The sequence below is a fragment of the Garra rufa genome, chromosome 5, assembly GCF_049309525.1.
Source record: "Garra rufa chromosome 5, GarRuf1.0, whole genome shotgun sequence".
NCBI classification, from domain to species: Eukaryota; Metazoa; Chordata; class Actinopteri; order Cypriniformes; family Cyprinidae; genus Garra; species Garra rufa.
In genome coordinates, this window is record NC_133365.1 from 19,480,438 (window position 1) to 19,495,498 (window position 15,061).

The 15,061-nt window shown below is 33.9% G+C and overlaps 1 protein-coding gene across 3 annotated transcripts in view; it reads left to right on the top strand.

The window, feature by feature from the left end:
• Positions 1 to 14,576, top strand: part of rgs3b (regulator of G protein signaling 3b) — a 53,445-nt gene extending 38,869 nt beyond the window's left edge. For 2 of the 3 annotated variants that reach the window (XM_073839837.1, XM_073839838.1), the window contains 8 exons: positions 191 to 234; positions 869 to 991; positions 6,627 to 7,418; positions 7,569 to 7,639; positions 9,968 to 10,072; positions 10,334 to 10,395; positions 10,579 to 10,745; positions 13,233 to 14,576. In XM_073839837.1, coding sequence (XP_073695938.1) covers positions 191 to 234; positions 869 to 991; positions 6,627 to 7,418; positions 7,569 to 7,639; positions 9,968 to 10,072; positions 10,334 to 10,395; positions 10,579 to 10,745; positions 13,233 to 13,427 — 1,559 coding nt within the window. In that variant the 3' untranslated portion in view covers positions 13,428 to 14,576. Of the gene's footprint in view, positions 1 to 190; positions 235 to 868; positions 992 to 4,412; positions 4,542 to 6,626; positions 7,419 to 7,568; positions 7,640 to 9,967; positions 10,073 to 10,333; positions 10,396 to 10,578; positions 10,746 to 13,232 lie in introns of those variants that run through there. The other variant, XM_073839839.1, reaches the window with a different exon arrangement.
• The last annotated feature ends 485 nt before the right edge of the window (positions 14,577 to 15,061 follow it).

The window sequence follows — 15,061 nt, forward strand, 5'->3', positions numbered from 1 at the left end:
CAGAACATATCCTTGTAATACTTGTTTTTTTAGTAAATTTGAATAGTTTATGCAGTGCACATATGGGTGACATATATCCGAGTACATGTGGGTGTTCACATCCCCCAGAGTCAGGAAATGTTGGAAAAAAAAAAAAAAACCTGACAGCCTTGGGATGAAGAAATTCACACTTCTGTCTTCTTCTCTCCAGTTCCTGCAGACAAACTGCGGCTGTACATCTCCTACTGGATAGAGGTGAGATCCTGCATCTAACCACCGACCCACTCGTTCCACGCAGAGCTCTGCTCACGACACATCATGCTTAACACTGTGCTCTGCGCTACAAATCACGCGCAACGTAATGTGTTTCCCATCGAAGCGTTGACCCGACAGGATGGCCCTGTGGTAAACATTTACAGGATGTAAATGCTGCACGGCTGTTAAATAAAGAGCCTCTTGCACCCGGGGTTTACGTCACATATTAGAGCCTTTAAAGCTGCTCTTTCTCTCCAGAGTAAACGTGCCTGAAAGACGTAGCCTGCTCACTCGAGCAAACACATTTATCGACCCAGCCATCTGCCCATCTCCCTGACAACACCTCACACATACACACACACACACACACACACACACAGATATGAATGTGTGAGTGAGTATGATTGCATCTCTCATATGCCGTTCTCCTGCATAACAGCGCATGACACTGAGGTTTCTTTAGAGAGATGGTCTTGTATAGGTGGAACCTGCTTTTATAAACATCCTTGAAAGTCCTTCTTTTTTTCTAAATTAATAAGACTGATGTGTAATTTTCTTTTCTGTTACAAACACATGTTATTTCATAATCACTCCCTCAATGTGGCTTACACACTCTCTTTGTGTGTCTCTGTAGAGGACCGAATGTCTGTTCAGCCTGGAAGCCTTTTCAGCCGAGCAGAAGAGGAGGGTCGTTCAGTGTCTGAGAGACAATATTGACAAGCAGCTCACCCTGAGGGACAGAATAGGCCCTGACCAGGTACTAAATCAAACACAAGTGCACTCGCTTGCAAAAACACCCACTTGGGTCTCTCTTTTAACCACAGCGTGTCTGCATTTCTCCTGCAGTTATGGAGTATTATCGCTCGGGAGAGGTAGGGCTTTGTGCGCAGCAGAACTAGCATCTGCAAAATGACCTTGCATTTCAAGAGCTTTATCCTTATTTAATTTCTCTCTCTTTAAAGTCAGCATGAAACTGTTTGCAACATATTTTGTTTTTAGAATGTGATGTATACTGTGAGAAGCGTGATATTCAGTGAGAAAAAAAAGGGTGGTACTTGATTTTATCCATCAGGAACTGATTGGTTCGAAAAAAAGGTCTATGTAGTTGCAGGGCAGAGGTTGAAAATATAAAAAAATATAAAGTCTTGTTAATATCAGCTGAAAAGGAAAACCATTTTAGAGCTGAAGCAAATTATTAGTTTTATCAAAGGTTGTGCAAACAAAATTTTCCTTTAAAACAACATGCGCATATGTAGTAAAGACCCCATGACATATGTGACCCTGGACCACAAAACCAGTCTTAAGTCGCTGGGGTATATTTGTAGCAATAGCCAAAAATACATTGTATGGGTCAAAATTATTGATTTTTCTTTTAAGTCAAAAATCATTAGGAATTAAATAAAGATCATGTTACATTAAGATTTTTTTGTAAAATTCCTACTGTAAACCTATCAAAATGTAATTTTTGATTAGTAATATGCATTGTTAAGAACTTAATTTGGAGAACTTTAAAGGTGATTTTCTCAGTATTTTGATTTTTTTGCACCCTCAGATTCCAGATTTTCAAATAGATGTATCTCGGCCAAATATTGTCCTATCCTAACAAACTATACATCAATAGAAAGCTTATTTATTGAGCTTTCATATGATGTATATATCTCCAGTTTTGTCAAATTTAACCTTATGACTGGTTTTGTGGTCCAGGGTCACATATGATCTAAATTATAAATGTATTTTTATATATATATATATATATATATATATATATATATATATGTATATATATATATATGTATATATGTATTATTTTTTTTATACATGATGTAAATGTGGATAGATTAAGACAGTGTTTTAGTGTCACGTTAAAAAATGTAAAAAATCTAAGAATACGAAATTAAGGTCATAATATTTCAAGAATAAAGCAGAAATATTTCAAGAATAAAATCTAAATTACGAGAATAAAGTTGAAATTACAAAAATAAAAGCGAAAATACGCAAATTATTCTCTAAACATTTTAACTTTATTCTTGTAATTTTGACTTTTAAGTCTAAATATTTCAGGAATAAAGTAAAAAATTAACGAGAATAAAGTTGAAATCTAAAAAATAAAGTTGAAATTGTGAAAAAGTCAAATTGCGCAAATAAAGTAGAAATTACGAGAACAAATTAGAAATATTACAAGAATAAATAAAAAATATTACGAGAATAAAGTCGAAATGTGTCGAGAATAAAGTCGAAATGACTAAAATAAAGTTAAAATATTTAGATAATAAATTCAAAATATTTAATAAAAATAAAGTCGAAAATAAAGACGAAATTATGAACATTTCAACTTTATTTTTGTAATTTCGATTTTATCTCGAAATATTTACTTTATTCTCGAAACATTAATTTATTTTTTATTTTCGTAATTTCGACGTAAATATTTCAAAAATAAAGTTTTAAAAATTACGAGAATAAAGTTAAAATATTACAAGAATAAAAATCAAAATATTATGAGAATAAAGTTAAAATTGCGAAAATAAAGTCGAAATTACAAGAATAAAGTCAAAATATTACGAGAATAAAGTCAAAATATTTAAAAAATTTAGTTGAAATTATGAGAAAGTGGAAATATTTCCAGAATGAAGTCGAAATGTTTTGAGAATAAAGTCGAAATTACGAGAATAAGGAATCGAGAAAGACAGAATTTGAAAGCCGAGCTGTGTTATATTAATAGCAACAAAGCACAAAATTATTGTGATTACTGCATGTGCTACATTAAAGAGGGTGAAAAACACATTCCAAGACACATTGTTTGTATTCTGTTATAAAATGTACAGATTCTATCTCTTCAGAGCATCAAAAGCACAAAGCTTATTACTATTATCGAGTGGCTGGCGCACTACAAATAGGCCTAATGAATGCAATCAAGACATGACATGACAAGCATACTGTTCTTGCCAGTATAACACATGGTATGATTTCTGCTAATTATCCCACATATATTCAAATCAATTCCAGTGGCCTGGCAACTTCTCCTAGTGCTCCCAATCCGGGCCATTTGCATGAGCAGGCTATCAAAATATTATAACTTTAATTGCTGCGATTTAATTCTCGTAATTTCAACCTTATTCTTGAAACATTTCGACTTTATTCTCGAAACATTTTCAACTTTACTGTTGTAATTTCGCCTTTATTCTCATAATTTCACTTTTATTCTCGAAACATTTTGACTTTATTCTCGAAACATTTCGACTTTATTCTCGTAATTTTGACTTTACTCTCGAAATATTTCAACTTTATTCTCGTAATTTCGACTTTATTGTCAAAATATTTTGACTTTATTCTTAAAATATTGCGACTTTAATCTCATAACTTTATATTTTTTTTATTTTTTATCGTGGGACTAAAATGGCATCATAATAGATACAGTAGACAGACAGATTTAATTTTTATACATATTTTGGACTATGGGGGCGCCATTATTTTGATGATGTGAAATGGTTGCACTCAGTGAGCTACTGGTGCTACCTGTTGCTAATTTACCGCAACACAAAATAAAATTTTGCTAAAAGCCTCAAAGGCATCAGGGCTAAAGTGGAGAGAACAAAAACGCGGGTCTTCAGGAAGTTTTATTCATCCACAGGCATCTTCCCATTCTTTTCTCCTCTTTTCATCGCTAGGAAAAGCAGTGAAGACTTACATCGTTTCTCTAGTTACTCTTTGACTGAAAATTACAACCAAAAGCCGCACAATGTGGCATCGCACCTGTTTTTTTTATTCCGAGTTGTGTTGCGGTAAAAATAGCGACAGGTAACGCCATTGAAATAATGGTGCCCCCATAGTTCAAAATATGTATAAAACGATGTGGTTTTTTTCATTAACGAAAATTTTTCATGGGTTTTCTACTACATATTTCATTAACGGACATCTTTACGTTAATTTAAGCCATGCAAGTCTTAATACCTGGGGTTCCCTTTAGGAATGTAAATATGGTTACTTATGATTTTGTGTTGATTTCAGCAGACCATGTTATGTGACAGATGCTCGCTACAATCCATACAGTGCACGTACGAGTTAAACATAATGTTTGCTCCTCTGTTTCTTATTCATGCTCTCTCTCACTTTCTCCACTCGGTGGGCGAGTGACATCAGGAGAGCAGCGACATCATCATCAGACTAGCACAAACAGACACGCGCATGTGACGGCGTGAAAGAGAGGGAGAAAGAAAGAGTGTAGAGAGAGAGAAAACAGGGCTGTTGTAATGCATGCTAGTATGATGGAGGACTACATTACTTGTTTGTAGGGGCGAAACATGACGGAGGTGAGGGCATTTACATGTTGCTTTCTGCATGTTGCTTTTCCATTGTGCCTGGTGGAAAATAGGGGTTTTATTATTTATAGCACTTCAGTGTGATCTGATTGGCTTAAGTGATATTTAAGAAGGTGTGTTAAGAGTTGGATGTGTGAATTTGTTTTGAAATATTTAAGTTTAAAAATGCACTGCATCTTATGACACAAAGTAGAAAATGTGACTTGTATCTAACAATCTAGATTTTTGCACAAAGTGTTTAACATACACTTGAGTAAGCATCATATACGTATAGATTTATGGCTTTGTAGCTGCTCATATCAGTAATTCTTGTTTGCCTCCTTGTGTCAGATCTTCTGTGCTGTCTTTAAAGAGCAGCTGAGCTTGTGTGTCAGTCACGCTGCTAGCAAACTATTTTATGTGCTGATTAGATGTGTAAGGCGCATGAATACATTAACCTTTTCTTCTACGATAGGGAGACTTAAATACAATTTTCATGTTTTTTTTCTCTTTCAAATTCTCTTTCTGCCTTTCCAATTCATCTCTGTCTGTCCCTGGTACATTAGAAAACAGTACTGAATGTAATGCAGAGTTGATGTATTCTTTTTTTATTAATTCACTCATTTATTTTCTAATTTGAGTTGAAGAAAATAATAATTTGAAACGTAATGTAATAAGTAATGTAATGTTTCATATGGAGGATGGTTTATAGTTAAGTATATTTTTTATATCAAATATGAGAGGTAGTGTGGCTTTTAATCGGATGAGCAATAATTCATTTACAGTGTTTGTGAATGACAAGTGTATTAATAATTTAATTATTTACTAAAGGACTTGGCATTGGCAAGGACACAGTTTTTTTCTTTTACTTAAAATACATTAATTTTTAAATATATTTCATATATAATTATTTTATTTATAAATATGTATAATATAATATATTTAAAAACATTTACTTTTTTAATGTGTGTTTTATATATTTTCTTAAAATGCACAATTCTGTATTGGATTCCCCATTTTTTTATATATGTAAATGTAATATATATATAGTTATAATTTGTATAAATTATTTTAAATATATAGGACCCTGTGAAAACTTATTTTTTCCCAAATTCAGTTTTTATTTCCCGTTTAAATTTTTCTGGATTTAGTTTTAATGGTTAAATTAAAAAAACAATTAAACAAAAAGCAACTCTAACAAAATCATGAAACACTCAATTTAACAGCAATTTATTAAAAGTTTAACAAAAATTACATTTTTAAGGTCCTATGAAATATGTTTGTTTTTGTTTTTTCAAAATCAGATTTTTTACCAAATTCTGTGTTTTCTATTCATTTTCTGGATTCCACTTAAATAATTTCATTAAACTTTAATAATCAAAAGCATCTCTAACTAATTGATTTTTATAAAAAAAAAATAATTCATTATTTTATTTCTTCCTAAAAATACTTTGGTTTAAAATTTTCTGGTAAAAAAAATAATTCTGGTAAATATTTTCATCTGGTAAATATATCTTAAAAATAATGTTTTAATAATAATTTTTAAGTGATATTTATTGAGTTTCAGTATGTGTGTAGTAACAGTTAAACAAAACCGCACATCTGCGCCATTTATTCACACAGAGACACACAGAACATGCAGGATTTATATTTAAATAGCATTTTTGCGGCAGAAAATTCACAGACAATAGTCTATATCGGGTTTTGATTTAAGTGTACTGACTTACTTTCTATTTATTTATCCAAAATTTGGCAAATTACGTGACATTCTACAATAAACAGTAAATTCCAGTTTTATGACTGGATTTCGCAAATTCCGCTATTTCTGCTTATTTGCTATGTAAGAGTTAGCGTGTTATTTATTTACCTACAAATACATTATTTTTATGTACATAAACTTAAGAATGTGCGCTGGTGATTTTCCATTAGATATACAAATGTCAAGAGCTGAGAGCTTCTTTTTATGCTGTTGTTTGTGCAAAATGCCATTCATGTTTTTCATCAACAGCTTCTTCAGTCTTTATAGCCATAAAGTAGTAAGCAAGTGTTAAGTCCAGAGCCATCTGTAAAATGTCGATTTCAACTGTGTATTGACAGATGCTGGAACCGAAAGCAGCTGAACAGGCTGATCTGGGTCTGCTGGGCTTTAGCCCTCACAGTGTGTCTGAGCCCTGTTCCCCATCATGCCCCTCTGCATCGCCCATCATGAGAAGAGCCAAATGCAGCTCTCCAGCTCAGCGGCTCTCCTACCCAGACCTGCACTGCAGCACCGGAGACGCCAACCAAACCGCTCCTCCACCCTCTCGAGACGCCTGCAAACCTCCATACCTGGAGACCTCCGAGATCTGGAAGGAAAGACAGAAAGAGGTTAAAGGAAGTGGGCAAGAGTCAGAACTAGAGAAAAGAGAGCAGGGAGAGGGTGAAAGCGCTTCTGAGACCATCAGCGTTGGCGCCAGACCCACATCTTTATCGTCATCTTCCTCACCTCTAGTCATTCCCAGACTGTGCCTGGATCGCTCCTTCAACACAGATGCTTTGACCTCACCATCGACTGACGATGATGATGAGGAGGAGGAGGAAGATGATGAGGACAGCGATGAGGGATTTCTGAAGAGAAGGAGTTTGGTGGAATCAACTCCCAGCAGTGGGCCGCAGAGCGGGGGCTTGTGTGTGCAGAGGTCCCTTCACAGACGGACGCACAGCGAGGGCAGCTTGCTGCAGGAGCCTCGTTCTCCTCGCTTCATCTCCGATCAGGCCATCGACTGCATAGAGGCCAAGCGTGAACCTTCAGAGCGCTGGGCGGTTCCTTCCCCACAGACGCTGAGGAAAGAGCTCACCAAGAGCGGAGGATCCGTCCATCAGATCTGTCTGCTTTTTACTGGAAGGAGGGTGCGTACAAATTCGTCTGTATTGAATTGCAAATATCATGATTTATTTGATGTGTTTTGTCAAAACCTTAAACCTTAAAAATAATTGAATTAGTTGTTGAATTTAGTTTGATTAACTCTAAAGGTGTTGTCTTTTGTAAATCTTCCACAGGTTTGTGGCAAGCCGAACTGTAAATGTGACATAGGAAAACCTGGTGTCAAAAAGAAGAAATCCAAGAATTTGTGAGTCAAACCATTTTCCTCTACTTCCGTAAGGTTATACCAACAAAAGGCATTTTGCATTATAGTAATGAGAATTATCGTAAAAATGCTTCACTATCATGAAAATACAATACATAACAATAACAATAAAAACTTAAATTTCACTTTTGCATGGTGTTTGCATATAAATGTGTCTTAGCAGTGTGTGGACACAACCACCCTACAATGATAAAAATACATTTGCTCCTTTTTTTAATCTCCCAAAAACCTAAACAGTCTCAAGTATAAAGCTGTTTTGATTTTCTGAGTAGAATGTCATACTGCTAAAGCCCCACCCAAGACTGCTTACAGACATGCATTAGCATGTTTCCACCCTCAGCCAGTTGTTCGTTTTCCGCCATTTTCTCAGCGCTTGAGCAGCTGTAGCAACAATGTCTTGTAAGCAATGCAGGTGTTTTGTAGTTGGATGTGAAATTACATAAGAGACGTCATTTTCTCCCGACATCAGAGCCACTGAGGACGCAGTGGGTTAGTTTTATTGTTGATTGTAACATGCCACCAAATACACAAAAAAAAAAAGGAAGAAAGGGCCAGGGTAAGCAGTAGCACATTATCATTTAAAGAGTTATGCACTGAAACAGAGCTGTTTTTGCCAAAGTAAAAACGGTGTTGTTTTAGACAACCATTTTGTAGATTCTTTGCTAAAGAATTATACCAACTTGTAGAAAATAGGCATCCGATGTCCCCTTTAATGGTCCTACAAATATGCTAAATTTTCTTCATGCACAATATAATTTGTTCTTGTTCTTTTTAATTTTAGGTGAATCTGGTCTTTTTATTATCTGCTATGTATCATGTTATTCATTTACACTAATAGTCAAAATTTTTAATTTTAAAGAAGTCTTTCTGCTCACCAAGCTTTCATTTATTTGATCCAAAGTACAGCAGAAACAGTAAAAATGTGAAATATTTTTAATATTTAAAATAACTGTTTTCTATTTGAGTATATTTTAAAATGTAATTTATTCCTGTGGTCAAAGCAAAATTTTCAGCATCATTACTCCAGTCTTCAATGCCACATGATCCTTCAGAAATCGTTCTAATATGCTGATCAATTTTAAGCATCCTTGCTAAATAAAAAGTATTAATTTCTATCATCTCCCCCCAAAGAAAAATGTATATTCCACTCTTGAATTGAATAGTGTATTACAAAACCTTTTTCAGATAAATGCTGATCTTTGGATCTTTCTATTCATCAAAATATTTAAAACTGTTTTAAATATTAAAAATAATAATAATAAATGCAGCAACAAATCAGCACATTAAAATGATTTCTGAAGGATCATGTGACACTGAAGTAATGATGCTGAAAATTTTGCTTTGATTACAGGAATAAATTACATTTGAAAATATATTCAAACAGAAAACAGTTATTTTAAATAGTAAAATTATTTCAAATTTGTACTGTTTTTGCTGTACTTTATATCAAATAAATGCAGGCTTGGTGAGCAGAAAAACATTTAAAAAATCTTACTGTTCAAAAACTTTTGACTGAAAGTACAAAAAAAGTACAGTATACAGTATTCTTTTTATTAAAATTAGTTATTTAAACTGGTTCTACAAATAGCCTTAAAGAAATAGTTCCCCCCCAAAAAATCTAAATTGGCTGAAAATGTACTCGCCCTCAGGCCACCCAAGATGAGTTTGTTTCTTTATCTGAACACATTTGGAGAAATTTGCTCTCCAATTGATCCTCTGCAGTGAATGGGTGCCGTCAGAATGAAAGTCCAAACAGCTGATAAAAAAATAACAATAATCCAAAAGTAATCCACACAACTCAAATCCATCAGTAAACTGAGCTGCAGATTTGTAATACATTTTCAAACAAAAGGTTTCTTCCAGATAAAATATTAGAGTCATTTATCCATAATCAATAATTGCTTTTTCCTTAAAGATGGATTTTTACAATTCTACAAATCTGTATTGATAAAAAAAAAAACAATCTCATTTACATCTTAAATGGCCTGAGGGTGACTGAATCTTAAGCAAATTGTCATTTCTGGATGAACAATTGTGTTAATTATCTTTGTGCTAAAAATAATTTCTTGTAATAGGAATAAGAATAACCAATATAACCATGAGCTATTTAGGTGTTCTGGTTTAAGAGATGTGGTTGTAATGTTTTCCATTCTTTTCACTGGAGGAAAGCATTATTTATTCCTTTACTATCTGTGTTCCTCCTACAATAAAGCTCACGGCTATAACCGGTATACATTTCCTCCCAGAAGCACTTGAGTGAACAGTTAGCGAATAAATCACCTGATGTGATGCCTTTGTGTTGTCACACAGGGCCAAAGACATGAAAAACCGCTTGACTTTTCTGCGGAAGAAGACCAATGACAGACATGGAAGCAATCCAGCCAGCAAGCTTGAGAAAGTCCTTAAGTCCGACAAGTGAGTCCACGTGATAGTTTCCTCTTTTTTCATTGCGTGTCATATGCGTATCATCGTTTTCAAGTATCCAGAGAGTCATTCAGGAAGACTGAATGAGCAGATAGGCTGAGCTTTGATGTATGTGTTGAGTGTGCAATCAAAACAACAGTGACGTTTGTGAGTTATTGGGTAGATGGCCTATTTTGTGCGCTATAATTATCTGTGAATGGGTCATTAGTGTGAGTCATGGCTTTGTTGACCGCTCTGTCTGCTCATCCACAGGCCGACTCCAGAGGAAGCTCTCAAATGGGCAGAGTCACTCGATGCGCTGCTTTCTCACAAATGTAAGATATGTCTCATTCGATATGACAGCTGTGTTGATCTCTGCACCGCAGCAGCTGTTGCTGGTGTTTTAAACCATGTAGTTTATCCACATTAACCTCTGCTCCTGGATGCAAATCCAGATTTACCCCAGATTCTCTTTAGCACTTATTCTGTGTTTTCTAATAAGCTCTTGCCTTCTTCAGATGGCCTAGTGGTTTTCCGCTCCTTCCTGCAAACAGAGTTCAGTGAGGAGAATCTGGACTTCTGGCTGGCATGTGAGGACTTCAAGAGGATCAAATCACTGTCCAAAATGGCATCCAGAGCAAAGAAGATTTTCACTGAGTACATCTCCATACAATCCTGTAAAGAGGTGAGATGAAAAACAGTTTTCAGGTTTTCATATTAATTATGTGGCATTAAAGCCGAAGATAAAGTTGATTCTTCGTTCTAAATTCTGTACAATTATGCAACAAATTGCCCTTTGGCAGTGGTATATACAGTTGAAGTCAAAAGTTTACATACACCTTGCAAAATCTGCAAAATGTTTAATATTTTACCAAAATAAGAGGGATCATACAAAATGTATGTTATTTTTTTATTTAGTACTGACTTCAATAAGATATTTCACATATGGACTCTTCCATATAGTCCACAAGAGAAAAAAAATTGTTGAATTTATAAAAAAAAATTCACCTGTGGGGTGAAAACTTTTTGAATTTGAAGGTTTTCTTTTCTGGGAGACATGTAAATATCTTCTGTAGCTTCTGAAGGACAGTACTAAATGAAGAAAATATGATATTTAGGCAAAATAAGAAAAACTGTACACATCTTCATTCAGTTCGAAAGCATACACCCTTCGCTCTTAATGCATTGTTTGTCCTTTTGAAGCATCAGTGAGTGTTTGAACCTTCAGTAATAGTTGCATATGAGTCCCTCAGCTGTCCTCAGTGTCAAAAGATGGATCTCAAAATCATACAGTCATTTTTGGAGAGGGTTCAAATACACAAAAATGCTGAAAAACCAAAGAATTTGTGGGACCTGAAAGATTTTTCTGAAGAACAGCAGACAGTTTAACTGTTCAGGACAAACAAGGGACTCATGAACAACTATCACTGAACAAAAAAAAAAAACACAGCTATGGATCATTCAACAACACAGTATTAAGAATCAAGGGGGTGTAAACCTTTGAACGGGTCATTTTTATAAATTCATCTATTATTTTCTCTTGTGGACTATATGTAAACATCTTTTATGTGAAATATCTCATTCAGGTCAGTACTAAATAAAAAATAACATTCATTTTGTATGATCCCTTATATTTTGGTAAAATAATTAACATTTTGCAGATTCTGCAAGGTGTATGTAAACTTTTGACTTTAACTGTATACCTAACAATCTATGTGCCAAGTTCTTATAAATGTATTTTTGTTTATATTATGACAAAACGTATATACAGAAATCTTAATCATTAATTTTTGGTTACTCCCTAAATTATTTATACCATTTTATACCTTTCTCTCTCATTTTCTTGACACAAAGGCTCATCGTGTGTTGATTATACTACAATGACTTTGATTTGAAAAGAAAAAGTTTGCATATTCATAACATCTGACTGCAAAGAACAAAAGCATAAGATTATGCCAAAATACTTGATGTTTTTTGTACAAGAATTTCAGCCTTTGAAAAATACTTTTTCTCTTTGATCTCAGATCACCATGACATTTTGAGTCTACGCTTAAAATAAAAAAACTAGAGCTTTAATATATTACATATTCTAGTCACAGAATTCCATTTGTAATGTTTTAAACAAATGATTTTGTCTAAACACAAAAAGTAATTTATATACATACACTGCCGTTCAAAAGTTTGAGATCAGTATGATTTGTAATGTTTTTGAAACCATTTTCTATTTCAATATACATTAAAATCTAATTTATTCCTACGATTAAAGCTGAATTTTCAGCATCATTAGACCAGTTTTCAGTCTCACACGATCCTTCAGAAACCATTCTAATATCCTGATTTATTACTTTTATTATCAATGCTGGAAACTGTTGTGCTGCTTTTTTGGAACCTGTGAATTTCTTTCAGGATTCTGTGATGAATAAAAATTTTAAAAGAACAGCATTTATTTAAAATAGTTACAATTTTTATCAGTTTTAAAATTTTTTTAAAAGAAATTCATACTTTTATTCAGCAAGGATGTGTTAAATTGATAAGTGATATAAAAAACTTGTTAGAAAAATTTATATTTTGAAAAAAATGCTGTTCTTTTTAACTTTTTAATCATCAAAGAATCTTTAAAAAAGTGTCACAGGTTCCAAAAAATAGTTGGCAGCACAACTACAGTAATAGCTGATGACAATTCTGCTTCACATCACAGGAATACATTATATTTTAAAGTATATTAAAGTAGAAACAATTATTTAATATTGTAATAACATTTCACAATATTACTGTTTTTTTTCTCTCCATATTTTTCAGTCTTGATAACAGACATCATTAAAAAACATTACAAGTCCTACTGATCCAAAACTTTTGAACAGAAGTGTAAAAATTTAAAAACAGTTGTGTGTGTGGAGAATTGTGCAAATAGAAGAAATAATGCATTTGAGTTGACAAAATAAACAATCAAAATTATTGTCTTAGTTTACTTGTTTTCCGCAATAACACATCCAATGCAATTTAAACTAAACTCTCACTCTGTTTTTCTTGGCAAGAACCAAGATTAATTTGTGTGAGGATTTTTTTTTTTGACTTGCAATTTGTAATTGATTCCAGAGAGCAGATGTGCCAGAAAACCAATCCAAAATGAATATGTAAAGCGTCCTAAACAGACTCTTGTTTTATTTCCAAGGTCAATCTGGACTCGTACACCAGGGAGCACATCAAGGAAAACATGGAGAACATCTGCGCAGACTGCTTTGACCTGGCTCAGAGCAGAATCTTTGGACTAATGGAAAGAGACTCGTACCCTCGATTCCTGCGCTCTGACATTTACCTGGAATTAACCAACCAAAAGAGGCCCGGCTCGGCCACGGATCCGTCTTAAAGCTACGGCGACAAACGGTAGACATTGAAACTCTTTAGATCAGTATTGCTGGAGACGTAGTAGAACAGGACGTGTCTACAATCACATAATCCACTGATGCACAGCTTCATAATGAGACGTCAGTCAGCTAAGCACCTTGGAGAGCTCAGCTCGATGGATCGTTGCATGGACAGATTGTTTTTGGACGCCTCTGTGCTGCACCCTATTGGACGGTTGCGGCAATAAGACGGCGATAAATGTGTTCTGAACATGCTGGAAGTGTTGCTAGTGCCCAAAACGCCTCAGCACCTGTTGACCCAGTGGCAGTACATAGAGGGTGCAAAGCATGATGGGTATGGGAAAAAAGAGAAATTTTGGTACCGTTTTGTTCAGCTTTACCAAGATACATTTTCACCTTTCTTTCCTGCACAGACCTCAACTTTTACTGATCCACTTTTACAAACAATCCTAGTGAGATGATATTGGACAAAACTAAGTATTAGTTAACATTAATATCCTTTTATTTTTTTTTGCAGTTGACAGCATGTTTATATCCTCTCAGTACCACTGACAGAACACTAATATTACTTTCAAGGGCTTTGGAAACATTTCCACATCTGTTCTTCACGTAGTGGCCCTGCGCCTCTAACCCTCATGTTTTACAAGTGCAATATACAGTTAGTTATTCTTATTAATATTTCTTTAACAAAAACAGTATATTAAGGGGGTCAGAAGTTTTTTTTATATACATATTATACATATACATACTGTACAAATGCTCTCCCATAATCATACAGGCCTAGTAAGCTTTGGGACTAACAGTTGTAGTGATGGTAAAACTGAAGGTATTCTGTTAGTTGTCGTTGCTGATCACATGTCAAAGAAACCAGAATAACAACAAAAAGAAGCTAGAGTTTCTGTTTAATAGTGGCTTAACATAGAGGAGCATGTGTTGTACATAGACGTATGTGTTCTGTGTTTATTTACCAGTTAGCTCTTTGGGAGACTCATGTTTGGCAAATAAAGTGTTGGTTTCCTCCTGTCTTCATCTTAACAATATCCTTCCTTCTGTAATAATATTTCTTGTATTTATTTGTGGGGTCATATTTCACTCACTGCTGCCTTCATATGTAACATACTCTCATCAAATAAAATTACATTCAAGCTTGAGATCAACTGGATATTTTTTGCCGTTTTTTAAAATTATAATTATTATTTGTATTATCTTTGACATACCATAGCCCTTATGAAGAGGTTGGACAACTAAAAAATAATTTATTTAAATTATATTTAATTTAAAAATGAAAGAAATCTTTAAATAATTTAAATTGTATTTTAATATATGGAGTAAAACGAAATGAATATACTACAATGACTTTGATTTGAAAAGAAAAAGTTTGCATATTCATAACATCTGACTGCAAAGAACAAAAGCATAAGATTATGCCAAAAAACGTAATGTTTTTTGTACAAGAATTTCAGCCTTTGAAAAATACTTTTTCTCTTTGATCTCAGATCACCATGACATTTTGAGTCTACGCTTAAAATAAAAAAACTAGAGTAGCTTTAATATATTACATATTCTAGTCACAGAATTCCATTTGTAATGTTTTTTTAAACAAATGATTTTGTCTAAACACAAAAAGTAATTTATA